Consider the following 18,446-nt stretch of genomic DNA (forward strand, 5'->3'; position numbering starts at 1 on the left):
GTTGTTCAATTCAGGAATGAAAAAGTTAGTAATCATGGCTCTATACCGATCACCATTGACTGTAACGTTCAGGCCATCATCGTTTTTGAAGAAGTACGGACCAATGATTCCACCAGCCCATAAAGCGCACCAAACAGTCAGTTTTTCTGGATGTAACGGTGTTTCGACATACACTTGAGGATAAGCTTCACTCCAAATGCTGCAGTTCTGTTTGTTGACGCAGCCATTTAACCAGAAGTGCGCTTCATCGCTAAACAAAATAAAATGGACGTAGTGCGCGATACGTATTTCGCACAGAACCATTATTTTCGAAATAAAATGGCACTATTTGCAAGCATTGATCAGGCGTGAATCTATTCATAATGAATTGCCAAACCAAACTGAGAATAAATCACTTAATAGCTGTTGAATCGGTCGCCATCTTGAAGAGTAATGCCAACTTAAAGTTATATACCTCAAAAAAAAACACCCTTTATAATGCCACTAAAGTTGTGACCGATTTCCTGATTCTAACTTAATGCAAGAGACCTGATCACTACAAAGAGCCCCACGAAGTTTCCAAATTCATCAAGACAAAGTTACCACGCTGCCTAGTATCAGCTCTAGTGAAAAAAAATCCATTAGTTTTCCAAATGGATGGCTTTAGTTATCTGTATCTCGCGTTTTACAAGTTTGATTGGGTTCCACGCCTTTTGAAAGATGAGATTTCGTACTGCAAAAACTTTCCTGACAGTTTTGTGATAGGTCGTCAGCGCGCGTCAAAGATGCTTAAAAATACGATATATTTTAAAGTTTTTCTTTGATAAATGCAAAAATGCAAGCTTGGCGCCTGAAAATGTAAATGTTTTTATAGTTTTGATATTGCAACAGCCAATCACGCGTAATTTTGGTTTCATCGATTCCGTTTCGGTAATTTCGATTTCAAATATGCACTACGCATTAGAAGGCCAATTGTCGAAAATGTCAATGAAATCATGGAATTTTCGAGTCAGACCGTGATGAACACACTTTTTTGAATGCCCGAGAGCTGAAGGTTGCACAAAAAACCGTTTGAAACCATTTTCATAAGACTGTTCCCAAAAAGGAAGCTCGATGTATGGGTACCGCACGAGTTAACGCAAAAAACCTCATGGATCGAATTTCCTTCTGGGAATCGCTGCTTAGTGAAAACAAAATCAGCCCATTTTTGAAGCGGTTGATGACTGGTCATGAAAAGTTGATAACTTACGACAACGTCAAGCTAAAACGGTCGTGGTAGAAACGCGGTGATCCATTGAAAACAGTGGTCAAGCTAGAATTGACGCCACGAAGGTTTCAATATGTCTTTGTTGGGATTGGCAAGGGATTATCTTCTATGAGCTGCTTCCCTTTGGCACAACTGTTGCACAACAGAAGCGGCCAGGATTGACCGATAGGAAAGGAAATTGTCTTCCATCGGGACAATGCCAGGCCACACAGATCAATAGTGACTCATCAGAAGATCCGGGAGCTGGGTTGGGCATCTGCCTTATAGTCCAGACCTGACACCAAGTGATTTCCATCTGTTGTCCGGAGCGAACAATTTTTCTGGTGTAAATTCTTTTGAACAGAGGCTCGTGAAACTCGGCTGTCTCAATTTTTCGCCAATAGGAATGAGAGATTCTTTGAGAGAGGTATACTGATACTTCCTTCAAAATAGCAACGAGTCATCGAACAAAACAGCTCATATTTGACTCAAATCAGATCATTCTCACTATGGTAATTGAAGCCTGGTTTTTCATTCAAATATAATGGATTTTTTTTACATTTGGAAGTTCCACAGCCATATTCAGCCATAAGGTCTATTTCACCCCATCAGTTCCATCAACAGGCAAAACTACCGCATTCGGTTTATTGAAAATCCACAATAATGATTCACGAGAAAGCAATGTTTCCAGAAACGTGTTACTATATTTGATGTGCATGTTGTTTTGTAAGAATTACGAGCCAGGAAATGCAATAATGGTGAATGGAAAACATTACCATGCTGGGATGCATTATTTTGCAACCTCGAATAACTCTCCAATTTCACTGGTAACTATAGCATGATATCAGGATGTTAATGTTGACTGTTTACAAACAGACTTTCCCACTCAGATTGATATAGATACACATCAGTATCCAGAGTGAGCGAATTTTGAAATGGCATTATTGTCCATTATTGTTATTTGCAATTTCAAAACGAAATTTTGAACATTTCTGCCACCACTTCAGAACAGCCATAATCGTCTGCCGTTTCGTTTTCGAATAGTAATAAGAATATAGTTTGACATATTCAAACGGTAAACCTCCTAAAATACATTTTTAGTTCATATAATTATCACATCTGTCGCTCCTGAGTGTTTCTGAGGCTATCACCACCGCGCTTAGCTAAGAAATTTTAAGCTTTCCTAAGATATGTGTGGTCAGCCGTCCACTAGCTCTTAGATTATGAACATATTTAAGAGTACAACTCTGCTTCCACGAGTTTATTTCTGGAATTTTTATGGAAAATTGGTAATATATTTATGATTCTTTGTATTGTCCATCGCTGGCCATAACTTTCTCCCTTCTTTTGAGCAGCGTACGAATCCTGCGTTGAAAAAACTGGCCTTTTTTTGAAGCGATGCACGAATCGGTCCAATTTTTTACTTCTTCATAAGACCGGAAGTACTGGTCAGCCACGCCGTACGTCATTGATCGAAACAAGTGATAGTCTAAGGGAGTAACGTCTGGAGAATAAGGCGGAGGGTAGGACTTCCCATTTTCAACGTTTCCAAGTATGTATTGACCATTTTCGAAACATGATGTCGAGCATTGTCATGTTGTAAAATCACTTTACCATGTCTCTCGTTGTATTGCGGCCCTTTATCTTTCAATGCTTGGCTCAAACGCATTAATTGCGTTCGATAACAATCGCCTGTGATTGTTTCAGTCGATTTTTAGAACTCATAATACACACGCCGAGTTGATCCCACCAAATACTGCGCATGACCTTGGAAACGTGAATATTCGGTTTGACCATCGACTTGGAAGCATGGCCGGGATATCCCTATGATTTTCTGCGTTTGGGATTTTCTTAATGAACCCATTTTTTGTCTTCAGTCACAATGCAATGCAGAAATCCCTCCCGTCTTTGCCTTGTAAGCAGCTGTTCACAAGAAAATAAACGCCGTTCAACATCTCTCGGGTTCAACTCGTACGGCACTCAATTTCTGTGTCTGCATAATTTCCATTACCTTCAGACGTTTTGAAATGTCTTGTTGCATCACTCTCTTTCAGTGATTCTCCAATTGTTGTTTCGTTTGACATGAGTCTTGATCAACTAATGCCTCTAATTTTGCATCTTCCAAATCCGTCTCTCTTTCACTGCCAAGTTAGTCTTCCGACATCAAAATCACCGTTCTTGAAGCGTTGAAACCACTCAGGTATTTGAGAGCATTCGATAAGTCCCAGCCGCAGATTTCTTTATATGAAAGTAGACAATTAAAACCTCCCGCAAATGACGAGAATTTGGCTCTCAAGCTAGCATGTTCAATAAAGAATAACTTTATGCACAAATTGACTAATATTTCGATGCCGTTATGTTCACAAGAACCTTAGCTTATTGTATGACATCTACGATCTATTTATTTCGACTACCACTTACTGCCACAGCCATCTATTGCGAAACGGCGGAAGCAAAGTTGTACACCTAATAACACCACAAAAAATTTCTCCGACAATGTTGTCGACCCTGAAATTTTACAGCTCGAACAAATCCACCATATAAACATGCATCCTCCGTTCCACACTCTATCGATCCCTAAGGTATACGACCTACAAAGATCGAACACTCAAACCTACGATCTTTCTCCCGCCTTGTAATCCCCCGAAAGTACACATTTCCAAGACTGCCAACATTACCAATTCAGCTTTGGCAGGAGCACCTCTCCACCGGGCGGAGGTGACAAAGTGAAGGACACGTATTATCCTCGAGGATGATGTAATGCATCCCTAAAAGAGCGAGCAGGATCGGCAGCCCGGTGCATAAGAAGGTCGGAAAGGTGAAACGTCCGCTTAATATTCAGGAGTCAGCGCCCAAGATATATGGGAAATTAAGGACGGATATCCGTGACGGTATTTTCCCCTGTGAACCCCGTGCGATTCAGGGGCATCATCCTGAATTACAGCCAACGTTCTGCATTATACCGATGCTGAAGTCAGCAGTTTTCTGGACGAGCTGTTAGATTAACGATTTTTCTGGCGGGGGTTTTTTCTTTATGGGGCGAGTTTTTCGTGTTCTGTGCTCGGGTAGATGTGTCAGCCAGGGTTTCTTTCGTCTGGAAGGCGGGATTTTCGGTTATTGTTTCGGGTTATCATATTTTATCTCAAGATTGAGGAATGTTCATTTTATTTCAAGGTGTCGCTTTATACCGGGTGTCCTGTAGAACAACGCCTGTGAGGACAATTTTTGGAGTTGGGGTGTGGTATTTGAAGTCACCATAACACTTTCATTTTAGAGATTCAGGGTGTTCTTAAAATTTGTATAAATTTCAAAAGCATACAACTCTTGAAATAATCTTCTGATTTGGATGTTTTGTACGGTTACCAAGTAAATTTTTGTGAAGGTCATCCTGAAGGAGTTCATACCGTGATTATTTGTGATATTTACATGACATGATGTATTTATTATGAGTGTCAGGTAATCATATTTATTGTCATAGTGTAAATCCATATGTGGTAAACAAAAATCTATTATTTTTCTAATGGATGGTTTTGGTTATCTATCGAGCGTTGTGAAAGTCGGATCAGGTTCCACTATATGGCGTTTGAAAGATGATATTTCGTACTACAAAAACATTTCTGACAGTTTTGTGATCAGTTGACTCATTTTAGTTTGAGCGCGCGGCAGAAATGGACACTAGCACAAAGAAAATACGCTGTTTTTTACAGTTTTTCTTCTATAAAGGCGAAAATGCAAGCAAAGCGGCTGAAAATGTTTATAGTGTTTATAGTCCTGATACTGTAACAGCGCATCACGCTCAAGTTTGGCTTCATCGATTCCGTTCAGGTTATTTCGATGTCAAAGATGCACCACGCTTTGGAAGGTCAATTGTCGAAAATGTCGATGAAATAATGGACATTGTCTAGTCCGGCCGGATATATTGTTGCCAACAAAATAACTCAAAAAAGGTCAATTTGAATTATCGCAGCCTTCCACATGAAAACTGATTATATATCTTGCCAGGTGGTTCTTGAAATTTGAAACTCTGTGGTACTCAGAATAAGAGAGATAAGCCAAACATATGTTATATATTCGAAATCAGGGGAAAAAGAGCTAGTCAAATATAGAAAAATATACAGGGTGTTCCATTTGAAAAAATAAAGTTGCTATCAATATGTTGCCCACTCTATATATATTTTGTTTTGTGAAATCATTTCAAAAAACACTATATAGTCGATTTCGTGAAACTTTTGTAAAAAACATTTTTTTGTACCTCTTTCATTAACAAAGTTGAAGGGGGGGTCAAATTATAGTAAAAATCCCGGTACATAACCAATGTTTTTTTGAATTGAATGACCTACTTCGCCGAGCACCTAATTGAAGTTCAGTAGTTAGCATTATGATGTTATTATTTTTTTGAATGAATTTTTGGCATCGACTGCCAAATTCATTAGCCATAACTTTATTAATATTATAATCTATGAACATAAAATAATGAGACAGTTGTAGAACTTGAATTATCCTGAAATTTTTTTAGATATACAGTTTTATCTCAAAGAAAAACTAATATCCAGGTAATAACCCAATATATTCACATCTCAGTGTCACAAAATCAAAGCAGTCAATAAGTTATCTTTCCCGGAACCTATTTCCACACCTCCAAACGACCACAAACGCTCATATATACAATCCCCATTTCCCCATCAACTCGAACATGCAGAAACTAATAACGCGTCCACTCAAAGAACCGACCTATCCAAGCCCGAAGAAGAAACCCTCAATTTCCTCCCCTCCAAATGATGAACAGCCTTCAGGCACCCCTGATTAGAATTCTAATAAGTGTGCCTTGTCTGTTTCAGAGCCGGACACCGAAATAGTGGGGGCCCCCGAGCTGTTCATCGATCGCGGGAGCACCATCAACCTCACCTGCGTCGTCCGGCATAGCCCCGAGCCCCCCGCCTACATATTCTGGAACCACAACGACGCGGTGAGTATCAATTTTCCTTTGTGCGACCGAGATACATGCGACAGGGGACGCTGTGGGGCACCCCTCGGGCCAGAACGGTCCCGAACTGATGCTAGCTGCGATTTTGTGAGGAAAAAGAAGAATTTATTGACATGTTGTTCTATGGTCGTGTCTATGGTTTTCAATGTTCTATGGTTTTTGACAGTTTGACGTGAATCATAGAGTAATAAACATAGATAGAGGAAGTATACGCATTTTTTACATGTCGCCAACATGGTTAGGTTACGTTGTCGGATTGTTATATGTTTTTAAATCCGCAATTTTACTATATCGTTATGAATGTATATTATATTGAATGGAATATATTTATTTGAATGATTCCCGATTGAATATTCGAATTGAAATATTTAGAATCCGATATTTTTCCTAATTGTCGAATTTATTATAAGCAGAATATTTATTATTCTCTGTACCTACCTGCTGAAATCCAAGGTTTGGCAACTATTGCTCTCCTAGTGTCATCAGTTGTTTCACGTCGTTTGGCGCGCTTGAAATTGGTTTTCTGAATATTGAGGTATTGATCGCGATATATTTTGAGTTGATATGAAACGTTGATTAAATATGGGACAAAACAAGTGTGTTCTTTGTGGAGAAACTCGCGAATTGAGTGAAATATCGTATCACTCATATGTTTTCATTTCCGCGCGCTTCATGTCAAATTTGATAGTTTATATTGGGGACAAAATGGTACTGAAAATGAGATATGCTTCCTATATGTTTTTTACTCTGAGTCGTGAATCGAGGTTCTGTGTTTCAAAGCATTGGTTTGAGTTTTGAGCATAATTCATTTCTTTATTTGTTTGTACGTGCTCAGAAACACATTGAAGATACTATTGAAAAAAATGTTGATTTAATAAGTTTCTTATACTTATTGAAAGCATTTCGAGAAGTTTAAAAGAAGAAATTTTCAAATACCTCCAATCTCTATTTTCTGAATGATAAGATAACACAAAACACATCATAGATATATTCATTCGTTAAAGGGCGTTTCTAAAGAATGTCCATTTCAAATATTTCGCTTCATCTTGGTTTCTGTTCGAGATATTCAAAAAATTCAAAAACTTTTTTTTTAGTAATTTCAATGTTTAAAATCAATATATTCAATCAGGATGACATTTTTGAAAAACCGATATCGAGATACCTACGTCTGCACAAATCTGCGGCTAACAAACTGCGTTGCAAAATATATTGAATATAAATATAAAGATTGAAATTATTATATTCCAAATGGCTGTTATTTTCGAATTTTGAGTCAACAGCTCAGAGTAATGAACATAGATAGAGGAAGCATACGTCATTTTCAGTAAGCAATTTTTGTCCCCAACATGAACTATCAAATTTGACAGGAAGCGCGCGTAAATGGAAACATATCAGTGATACGCTATTTCACTCAATTCGCGAGTTCCTCCACAAAGAATGCACTTCTTATGTCCCATAGTGAATCAACGTTTCATATCAACTCAAAATATATTGAAATAAATACCTAAATATATCAGAAATTCAGAAAACAAACTTCAAGCGCGCCAAACGACGTCAAACAACGGATGACACTAGGAGGGCAAAAGCTACCAAACCTTCGATTTCAGCAGGTAGATACAGAAAATAACAGATATTCTACTTATTATAAATTCGATAATTAGGAAGAATATCGGATTCCAAATATTCAAATTTGCATATTTAATCGGGAATCACTGAAATAAATATATTCCATTCAATATAATATACATTCATAATGATATAGTAAAATTGTGGATTTAAATTAGATCACAATCCGACAACGTAATCTAATCATGTTGGGAACATGTAAAAATTGCGTATACTTCCCCTATCTATGTTTATTACTCTATGGTCGACAGTGATGTCAAACGGTTAGATGCTGTCAATAGTGTCAAACGCCCTGTCCAAACCCAACATCTCTTGTTAATGGTCATTGTTCCACTCGTATCGATCTTCGAAGATCATTGGAACCAGAAATTCCCGAGTCATCTTTCCACCGTGGGATTATTGAAAAGTTTTAGAGGACGGCTTTTATGTGGACCGGGAGAGATATTGCAGTTGAAATTGAGAGGAACAAACCCCAACTTCGACAAAAGACTTTCGAAGTTGAAAGAATTAAATCCTCGAGCTGTCAAAGGATTGTTCGAAAGTTGCAGGAAGTCTTACGAAAGGGCCCGCCATGTTAATGGTGAGAAGTAATTCTGTGTCTTGTAAATGAGGTAAATATTCGACATTTTCGATCAGTCAAAGTTTCAGAATGGTCCTTCGTTTTTCGGGATCTGGAGCTGAGAAAGTTGCGGAAGTATTTCTATTGAAGATTTTTGAGGTCGGTGGGATATTCTGAAAGGGTTGATTCCTTCCTTCACGTCAGATCTTTTTGTTAGAATAGAAATAGTCTTCAAATTGAAATGCTTAGAGTTCCGTTGAGAATAAGGAATTGGTGAAAAGTTAAATCTCTACAGATGAGTATCGACAAATCTTTCTGCCTGCGAAAAAGTTTCCACAGAGATGGAAAAGAGGTTCAATGCTTCAGTTTGGTTTTGTTGTCGTGACTTTCATCGAGAAGGGTCATTCGAAAGTGTTTTTCAAGAGGTTTTATTTTGAATAGCCCTCTTTATAGGAAGCGCTGCAGCTGTCACTTTTGAAGCTGTCATTTTTGGACATTTGACAAGTGGAAACTTTGTCATTACTAAGAATATAAGGACGCTGGGTTGGTGCAAGACTATCCTTAGTTCAATTCTAGTTGAAATTGAGATATTCGGGAAAACAATCGCAAGTCAATGTTTTTCACAGTAAAATAATCCTAAGTTCGTATTTCTCATCCCAAATCCGTCAAGCGAAAAAATATAAACTATCCTAACTTGAACCCAATCTTTTCTATTATAGTGAAAATATCCTATATCCATATTTAGGACTTAGGATTGCATGCATTTTGAAAATTTTCGAATATATGGACTTGACCAGAATAAAAGGAGTATGAACCTTTGACGACGATCATCTCGACTTCTTATGAAATCGACTTAGGATCGTCTATCATCGCTGGCTAGCGATGATACACGCTTCAACAAAGCATTGTAGTTCGCAGAAATAAAGATGTCGCTTGTAGTGTTGAAGAGAACCCAGGATTGTCTATTTCTCGTCAATCTTGGAAATGAGGCATTGCACAAAAGATATTACACCGAATTTTGCATAAAGACATAGGTCTTAAGACTTAAAGTTCAGTTACTCAAGTCGATCGATCAGCAGCAACTTTGTATTTTCGCTGTTTGGGTCCTTGAAATGCATTAAATGATTCGAAAAATCATCTTCAGTGATCACCTCAGAAGCTACGTGAGTAAGCAGAATTATGGCATTTGGGGCTCGGAAGACCCAAAAATAATTTATTGAATAGCCTCTCCATCCTCATAATTCGTTTGGTTTGGTGATGTTTTAGGGCTGTTGGGGTGATTGGACTTTGCTTATTCAAATCTGAGGTTGGTGTACTGTTACAGCTTATATAATGTTCTACCAGGCTATGATTGATGACGCAAGCAACGAAACAATAGCAATTTTGCAAGAAAAGTTTCCTCGTCCTGGAGGCGGTTTTAATTTACCACCGAGATCTTGTGGTTTAAGAACTTTAGACTTTTTTTGTTTGGGTCTTTTGGAAGATAAAGTGTATGCCAATGCTCCACAATCGATTCAAGACCTTAAAAGTGGAATTCGTGAAGTTATAGAGGACATTGTAAATTGGCAACGGAAATTTTCATGGAAAGGACTACAAACGTAGTCATGACGGCCATCAGGTTGATATCGTTTTCCATTGACATACCTTCCTCTTCACAATGAAATAAACTTCCATTGATTACTCTTGAAATTTATTCTTTTTTTGATATCCAAATGAAACTTCTTATAAGAAAACCCTTTCTACCACGTGGATAGTTTTTCGTCATCTACAAGTCTTCCTGAAAGAGGAATAATTCTGTCAAAATAAAAAAAACAGGTTCTGCAATCAGTGGGTAAAAAAAGGACCCGTATCTTCTAGAATCTGCAAAAAAATTGCTAGAATGGGAGCATCCATACAAGACGTATGTCTTGCACGAATTGTTCCAAAGAGATTGTATTGGTGACTTATTGACTGTTGTTAAGCTATACTTCAACCAATTCCTCCAGCTGCAATTTTTCAGACGAGTGATGAAGTATACTCTCATCTCTTAGTGTGTATGAATAAGAAAAAATTGCTCTTACTAAGCAGAGGCATCCATCAAGGAATCATTCACAGCCCAAAAATTTTTGTGTTCTGTTTTTGGTGTTACCTTGGCCAGGTGTTTCTCTGCAAGTACACTTTGAGTGACCTACGTGTTCTTTGGCAGAAGTAAAAGACTTCAACCATCGCCGAAGTGCTCTCAATGACCTGAAGATTGCAACTGATGCAGAAATCTATAAAATAACCCTCGTACTCTGGAGAAAGTTATGCAGAACATTCAGCACATGTTCAATGTGTGTTTTACCATCAAGGCTATGATGTAGTTGATGTAATTTTCGAAGTATAGCCTTTTAGAATCTGAATGATATGAATTTTCTGCGAACAATATTTTCTGAAATATCTCCTTCAATACGTCTTTGAAATGTGGGTGCTCACAGTGGCGCACCGTATAGAATTCAGGTTTTAATCCATCAATTATTGTATTCATATAATTCACGTCGAGAATTTCACCAATGCACAACCTTCAAAGCTGAAGTGAGCCATTCAATATTCCACAACTCCAAAGTTATCGAATCCAGCTCTCGGCGTCCAAAAGAACCTCTCCTCCCCCACCCTAAGATGATGATATACGCACCCTACGGTCATCTCGAACTATCGGGGCAGAAGGAGGCAGACTCAACGAGCTAGGTCGTACAAAGTTGGCGAATACCAGAATTAATTCGGATGTTCACCAAAGTTCAAACACTAGAAACAGCTGCCTCAACTCCTTCGGTCGGGATCATCTCAATTATGGAGTGGGGGTGAAAAAGTGGTGGGGTCCATTATGAACTTTGGGCATCGCAACAATATAGTTCTTGTGCCGGGGGTTCAACCACCATTATTGAACCTGAACGGCGTCGGTAATTTTCGGTAAATCGAATAAGTTTCAATGGATCTCGATTAGAGGGAGGGGGGGTGGAAATATATTGTGGTCTGCTCCTGGAGTTTTTACTTGACCCTACTCTATGGAATCTGTGATAAAATGGATGTTTGCAAGTTTAGTCTATGTTAGACTTACACTTTACTTATAATACTTTGAGGATGTCCTAGGATTTCCAGCTTAGATCGTCATGAAAAGTTGTTTTCCTTAATCTTGTACAGGATGCACCATGGCTAGATCCCACATTTTGAAAAGTTCTGAAAAGTGTAAGACAAAATATGAGTTAGGAAAGTTTTATAATGTAATTATTTCAACAGTATGTTTTGAAAATTACATGGTCTGAAATTTAGATGAAAGCATCAATTAGATTATAAATGATGGCCTCTAAGGGAAATATCAAGAGTTAGTTCTCGAGAATGGCGAGGGTATTTGAAATATTTTTTCTCAATTGCAATCTTCAGGTCGTCTGAGTTAGTCCACAAACAGAAATCACAGGTGTTTGAATCTGGAGAACTTGGATCACTTGAAGCTACTCTTGCAAAGAGATCATCCTCGTCGATCTTGGGAATGAGACATTTCACAAACGATATTGCACCGTATTTTGCATAAATACTGAGATATTAAGGTTTTAAGAGATCATTTAACACAATATGTCAAGCTGGTCGATCTTCAGCAACGTCGTATCTTCGCTGATTCAGATTTTCATCTGAAATGATATGCAGTGGAAAGGACCATTTTTTCAAGTCGGAGGTTACATTAATAAGCAGAAATAAAAGATGAGGTCTCTGCCAATACTCCACCATCGATTAAAGACTTCAAAGATGGAATTCGTGAAGTTATAGGAAACATACAGCCAAAAATGTAGGAGTTGGAAATGGAAAATTTCAAGAGAATGATATGATTGGTTGATATCGTTTACAATCTTTAATGGCATACCTTCTTCCATCTATCATTTTGTCTCAAAATTACTCGTTTTTTGAATAACAAAATGAAACCCCTCATTGGAAATCCCTTTAGAGTAATTCGTCCACAAAAACAGGATGAGGAATCTCTTGAAAGATCGCCTTGCAACAGTCCTCGAACTTTGTAATCACTTTCGGAACAACCATGATCTTGAACGGGTGCACATTAAAGACAATTAGCAAAATCCTTCTGAAATGTATAGCCTGATATCTAAAGATGTATTTTTCAATGCAGAATAAGATGGATTCTACTCGATTAAAACCTTCGCTGAAACGATGCTTCGTGGGTTCTAGCATAAAAAAGGGAATCTATTCCTGACATACACATAAATTTCAAATGGAATCGACCTTTATACCTAGGGATGATTTAACGATCTCTTTTCCAGATTATCACCTACTCCAGCTCCAGAGGCGGAGTAAGCGTTGCCACAGAGCGCGGGGAAACTAGCCGTAGTGTTCTTCTAATCCAAAAGGCTAGACCCACTGATTCCGGAACCTATCAATGTAACCCCTCCAATGCAAAATCAGCCAACGTCACCGTACACGTTCTAAATGGTAAGTTTTCCATATCAACTATTTTTGGACGTCAACTGAAGGTACTCTACACTGTTGCTTTACTGTCAATACATCTTGATTCTTGAATTCTTCATAGGTTATTACCCGAAAAGGTGCTTTTAGAGCACTCAATTGGATCTGAAATCAGTATCAAATGACAGTCGAATCCAAATTGACTTATTTGACCCTTATAATTCAACCTTTATAATTCAAACAAAAAATAAAATTAAATTCTCGTTATTTCAATTGTAAATGGTGATTTGCATATCAATTTCACAAAATAGTAAGAGAATATATATATGACTTCACCTGTTCAGATTTCTATCTATGCGAATATTACCAGTTAGCCTATGGTAATCTCAAATGCAAGTGAAATTAATATACAAGTCATAAATTTGTAAATTCACTATTTTTAGACGTCAACTGAAAGTATTCTACCCTGTTGCTTTACTGTTAGTACACCTTGATTCTTGAATTCTTCATACGTTACGTTATAAGCATTCAATTAAATCTGATATTAGGATGAAATGAGAATTAAATGACTATTGAATCCAAATAGACTTATTTGACCCTTAAAATTCAACCTTCATAATTCAAACAAAAAATAAAATTAAATTCTCGTTATTTCAATTGTGAAAAGTGATTTGCATATCTATTTCACAAAATAGTAAGAGGCAATATCTATGACTTTACCTGTTCGGATTGCTATCTCTGCGAATATTACTAGTTAGCCTACGGTAATCTCAAACGCAAGTGAAATGAATATACAAGTTAAAACTTTGTAACTTCAGATAATAAACTAAACGTATAAACTGATACTTCAGATAGTTAAGATTTTGGTACAAGGATGTCATCATTTTATTATCGATATAAAACTGAAATGACATGAAATATAAGCTTAAATTGAATAAAAATGAAAGAAATCATTAAACTGAATGAAATAAAAATGAATACAAAAAAATTAATTAGGAAGAAATTCAAATGAAGATTCCTCCTGCTTGAGTGTTACTCTTTTTTCTAGGAGAGCAGCCAGAGGCAATGCAGCATGGCGGCAACCAGAGGATGGGACCCTCCCTCGGGGCCTTGGCCTTCATCTGCTACGTCCTCCTGGTCTACTGCTAACCTACAGAGTGTTCCGCTCAACGTGTCACTTCAGACGAGACTACCGGTCGGTCGTCAACTCGTCAGCAACCATCGTACATGTCATGTAGACTATTATTGTATATACTATTATAAAATTTTATGGAAAACTGGTAGCTTTAAGACATCTGTTGATTTGTGTCCGTTTCTGTTGCCACATCACTCTATGTATTATAAACTTTGAACCGACACTATTTATTTTAATAAAAGACTAAATTTTATGAGTGTGGTATTAATTGGGAGATAAAATAAGAAAACGGGTGTGAACACACTACTAATTTCTTTGTTTAATGTCGTGGGGTATTTGAAAATGACAATTAGAATAAAAAATCTTAGATTCTTCGATAGATTTGAAACCTCACATCCTAAAATTATTGTAAAACAATTTTTAATCCAATTTCCGAGCCTAAGTTTAATTTATTTCTTAATTTATAGCCTTCAAAATTAATTGATCATGTTTTCGATAGATATTGCATCTTAGTTTTATAATGAGTTTTATGCAGAGGGCTCTCATAATTTCTGAGGAAAGTTATGGACGGTGTATAGATGATTTTTTTTTCGATTTTTGGAGTTTTATTCTGAGAATAGTGCAAGAAATGTTCAACAAATTTTTTTGACGATTCCAAAAACTGAGATATGAACAAAATCGACCAAAATAGAGGTAGATTGTATTCCAAAAATCAACAGAGGGAGTTACTAACAGCTATAAGATAGAAAACCCAAGGTAAGAATATTCTACAATACTGAATTCATTTTCAATTCGAGAAGAGCAACTGCAACTGGTTTGAATGTGTTTCCCAAATTATTTAATTCAACTATATAACTAATAATTTTAATTCTGCAATGAATTCGATAGTCGAGTACCATACTCCAATAATTAAAACAGGGCTTTCAATATCAGATAATAAATTAATTTCGTAAATACAAGAGTAAATCAATGGTTGGTATATGTTTCGAAGTACCTCATGTGTAAAAAATGGATTGTTTTAATCATTGAAAATACCCATTTCCCTTTCACAGTTCATATGTAGATATACCTTTTATAATTTGCTTCATTTTACAAATTGTGGGCAATAAAAAAACGAATAACAACAATAAACATTTATGTTTATGACTATGAGTGTGAAAATTAGTTAACGATGTTAATTAAATTAGAATTATGAGAGAACACTTGATATAATATGGTGTAATGTCCGAATAAAAAGCACTTTCGCACTTTCATTTTTTAGTGGCTATTGCCGTCCATTTCATTGTTTGAGTTAGGAGTCGGAAAAGATCCTACTTTTTCGTTGATAACTTACTAGTAGGTATTCTCAACAGATATTATGCCAAAATTTCGGTGTCACAATTAATTTAGAAAATATGAACAGCATGTGGTCATCACAACTTTGAATATAAAAATTTCACTTGATTTTTAACAGTTGAAATCTCAAACTTCCATTTGACTGTTGTTATTTCAGAATTTCATATCAATTGCAATCCCCCTTCTGTCAGCAACTGACAAAATAGCTATCAAAGTGACCTCGACCTATATTCTGCAACATCTGACATCTGACAATTTTCAAATTCTCATAACCTATTCTGTCGTCCACTGTCAGATACTGAAATTTTATTGAATTAATTTTTTTTTGCGAAGATTTTATTGTCTTCATTCCAAAAAAGAGCCATTCTTCACGCTCACAAAAATATAGCTGCAAACTAATCCAGAAATAAAATTTTTCACTACAGGAAACACTATTATTAATCAATTCAATTCGTTGTAACATTTCGTAGATTATATTTAAATTTCAAATTACAATATCTCTATTTGCCACATAAAAAAACGAAGAAGTCAAAACAATTGCCAGAAAGAGACCACAAAAACCTTTTATTAGCTTGAAACCATTGTTCGGTATTGGAAATTGCACAAATGAGTAATAATTAACAGATAAGATGAGAATCAAAAGAGAAATATTTTGGGAGATTCTTCTCCACTCCAAAATCTTTCTTCGGATCTTCAAAATCCAAAAAGCACTTAGATCTCAGTAATGAAATGCTATACCTCCTCACTAGTTCCCTTACAAGACATTCCCGACTCAGGAAACACCTAATATAAGACTAGGATTTTCAAAAACTAACGACTGCAGACTTTGTAGGGAGAAGGGAGAAACCTCTAATCACTTGGTCACAGAACACCCATTACAAGCAAATACAAAAAGCTTTGGAAATTGTAAGAGTGAGGATTTAACTTCATTGAAATTATTCCAGATACTGGATTCCATAAGAAATTTGGAACTGGAGAGCGATTTCTAAATAGACGAACAACTCTTCTCATGCTGATCATTTACACTATGGCCTATAAGTTATTTGAAACCCATATCCTATTTATTTCTCATTTCTAATTAATTCATTCGGAAAAATAATTCCTGACGTCTCCACCAAATTCTATTACTATAATCGAATCTCTCGACCCTTTCACTACCCATGTATGGATCTGAAGCGATTACCAATCAGTACACAAGACTCCTAACAGGGTTAACATGACGATCGATGTATTTGCTATTTAAACAGGTCCTCAATCTGGAAGTCAATGCTCATTGGCTGCGAGTTTATGAATGGCGCAACGCAGTTGATTAAGTGAAACAAGCGATTAGCAAGTTTGTTGCCGATGAACCTTCCTATATAGATTGCTCTTCGGTTTAATTCCACAAGGACCTATGCACGGAACCAATACAATCTTAACATGGCAGCTTATACTAATTGATATGAAAGTTTAGAACTGAACGGGACGAATTATCAGGAACTATTGATATTAAACTTGAGTTGAAAGCATACACCTGATCAGTTATCTGGAAAGGAATTCAATTTCTGGAGCGATATTCAGCCAGACGTCAAAGGTTGCATAGTGCTGTTGGAGTTGAGAAGTGTTTGAATGGAGAGAGCTACATAGTTTGGACGTGCATCTCAATTCGAATGAGGAATATATGAAAGGTGAGCGTAGGTGGATTGAGAAATTAGCTTCACACGTATGAGATTCAATTGGATCCATCCAATACCTAAATAACATATTGACGCCTGCTGTTCTTGCATCTTGATGATGAGCTCTTTGAATTCTTTAACACTCATTATTTGAACCATATATACAATATCCAAGTGGCAGCTTATACTAATTGATATGGCAGTTCAGAACTGAACCGGTCGAATTATCAGAAGCTATTGGTATCAAACAAGCGATGAAAGCATACACCTGGTCAGTAATCTGGAAATGTATTCAATTTCTGAATTCAGCCAAACGTCAAAGTTTGCATATTGCTCTTTGAGTTGAGAAGTGTTTCAATGGAGAGAGGTGAATTGTTTGGATATGTATTTCAATTCGAATGAGGAATATATCAAAGGCAGGCTTAGCATTGGAAAATTAAATTGAGGGTGAGCATCACATGACCGATATTCAGATGGATCAATATAATACACAAATCACATATTGGCGTCTGCTATTCTTAAATAATTTTGTCTGAAGAGGAATTAGTTTTTGTCTTTAACTCTCAATATTGCACTCTTATCTTCAATATTCACATGACATCTTAAACTAATTGGTATGGAAGTTTAGGACTTGACAGGATGAATTATCAGAAACTATTGATATAGAATATGAGCTGAAAGCATACAGTTCTCTTGAAGGTGAATTTGTGCAGCAATATTCAGCTGAATGTCAAAGGTTGCATATTGCTCTAGAGGAATAGATCAAAGGTGAGCTTAAATGGATTCGAAAATTAACTTGGAGAAGAGCTTCACGCGTGTGAGATTTAATTGGATCAATGGAATACCCAGATAACATATTGATGCCTAGCAGAATTTTTTCTCATTTCAAACTACTTATTACATTCTGTTTCCTGAAAAGTAAGTATACAACTTAAGATCAGCCCTTATCCACCTGTTGCTTTGGTGTTCTGCTTCACCAGAGTTCTGTAAGGTGGCGCTCTTCAGAAGATTTCGAATTCCCGTTATCTGCCTGACGCTGTTCAAAAATGAAATACTGATTTTAGACTCTACAAACTTGCACAATAAATTACAATTCAGTTCCTATCGAATTTTCAATGTGAAGAATGGAATATAATGACAGAGTATATAAGATTGTTAAAAGCATAGAATATAAAATATTATTGTTCTATACTCAAAAGTCACGAGTGCCGAGAATCGAGAGAAATGTCAGATATAAACGATCTATGCGCCATCTGGGACAGACGCGATCCCTCGAAATCAAGTAGGTATTAATCTGAAAAATCTCCCGTTTTGTCTGAAAGTTTTACAGGTAAAAGTAGACACACCAGGTTTTCTGTTCATCTCAGTTATTACGTAACAGAACCTCCATGCTGTCGCGCAGAAGTCTTTTCTTCGAATGAAATGGTGTTCCCTCCAATGGCATTCGAAAAAATGGAATTGAAATCTACTTCAGGAAAAATTCCAGTGCAGCTGATTCT

General features: G+C 36.7%; 1 protein-coding gene across 2 annotated transcripts in view; it reads left to right on the plus strand.

Moving 5' to 3' along the window:
* The window catches only part of LOC123680587 (lachesin-like), a 328,128-nt gene extending 313,918 nt beyond the window's left edge, over positions 1-14,210 (plus strand). For both annotated transcript variants that reach the window (XM_045618564.1, XM_045618565.1), the window contains exons 4-6: positions 6,064-6,191; positions 12,681-12,849; positions 13,871-14,210. In XM_045618564.1, the coding sequence (XP_045474520.1) occupies positions 6,064-6,191; positions 12,681-12,849; positions 13,871-13,971 (398 nt within the window). In that variant the 3' untranslated portion in view covers positions 13,972-14,210. The remainder of the gene's footprint in view (positions 1-6,063; positions 6,192-12,680; positions 12,850-13,870) is intronic.
* The last annotated feature ends 4,236 nt before the right edge of the window (positions 14,211-18,446 follow it).

This window comes from Harmonia axyridis, chromosome 5, assembly GCF_914767665.1.
Source record: "Harmonia axyridis chromosome 5, icHarAxyr1.1, whole genome shotgun sequence".
NCBI classification, from domain to species: domain Eukaryota; kingdom Metazoa; phylum Arthropoda; class Insecta; order Coleoptera; family Coccinellidae; genus Harmonia; species Harmonia axyridis.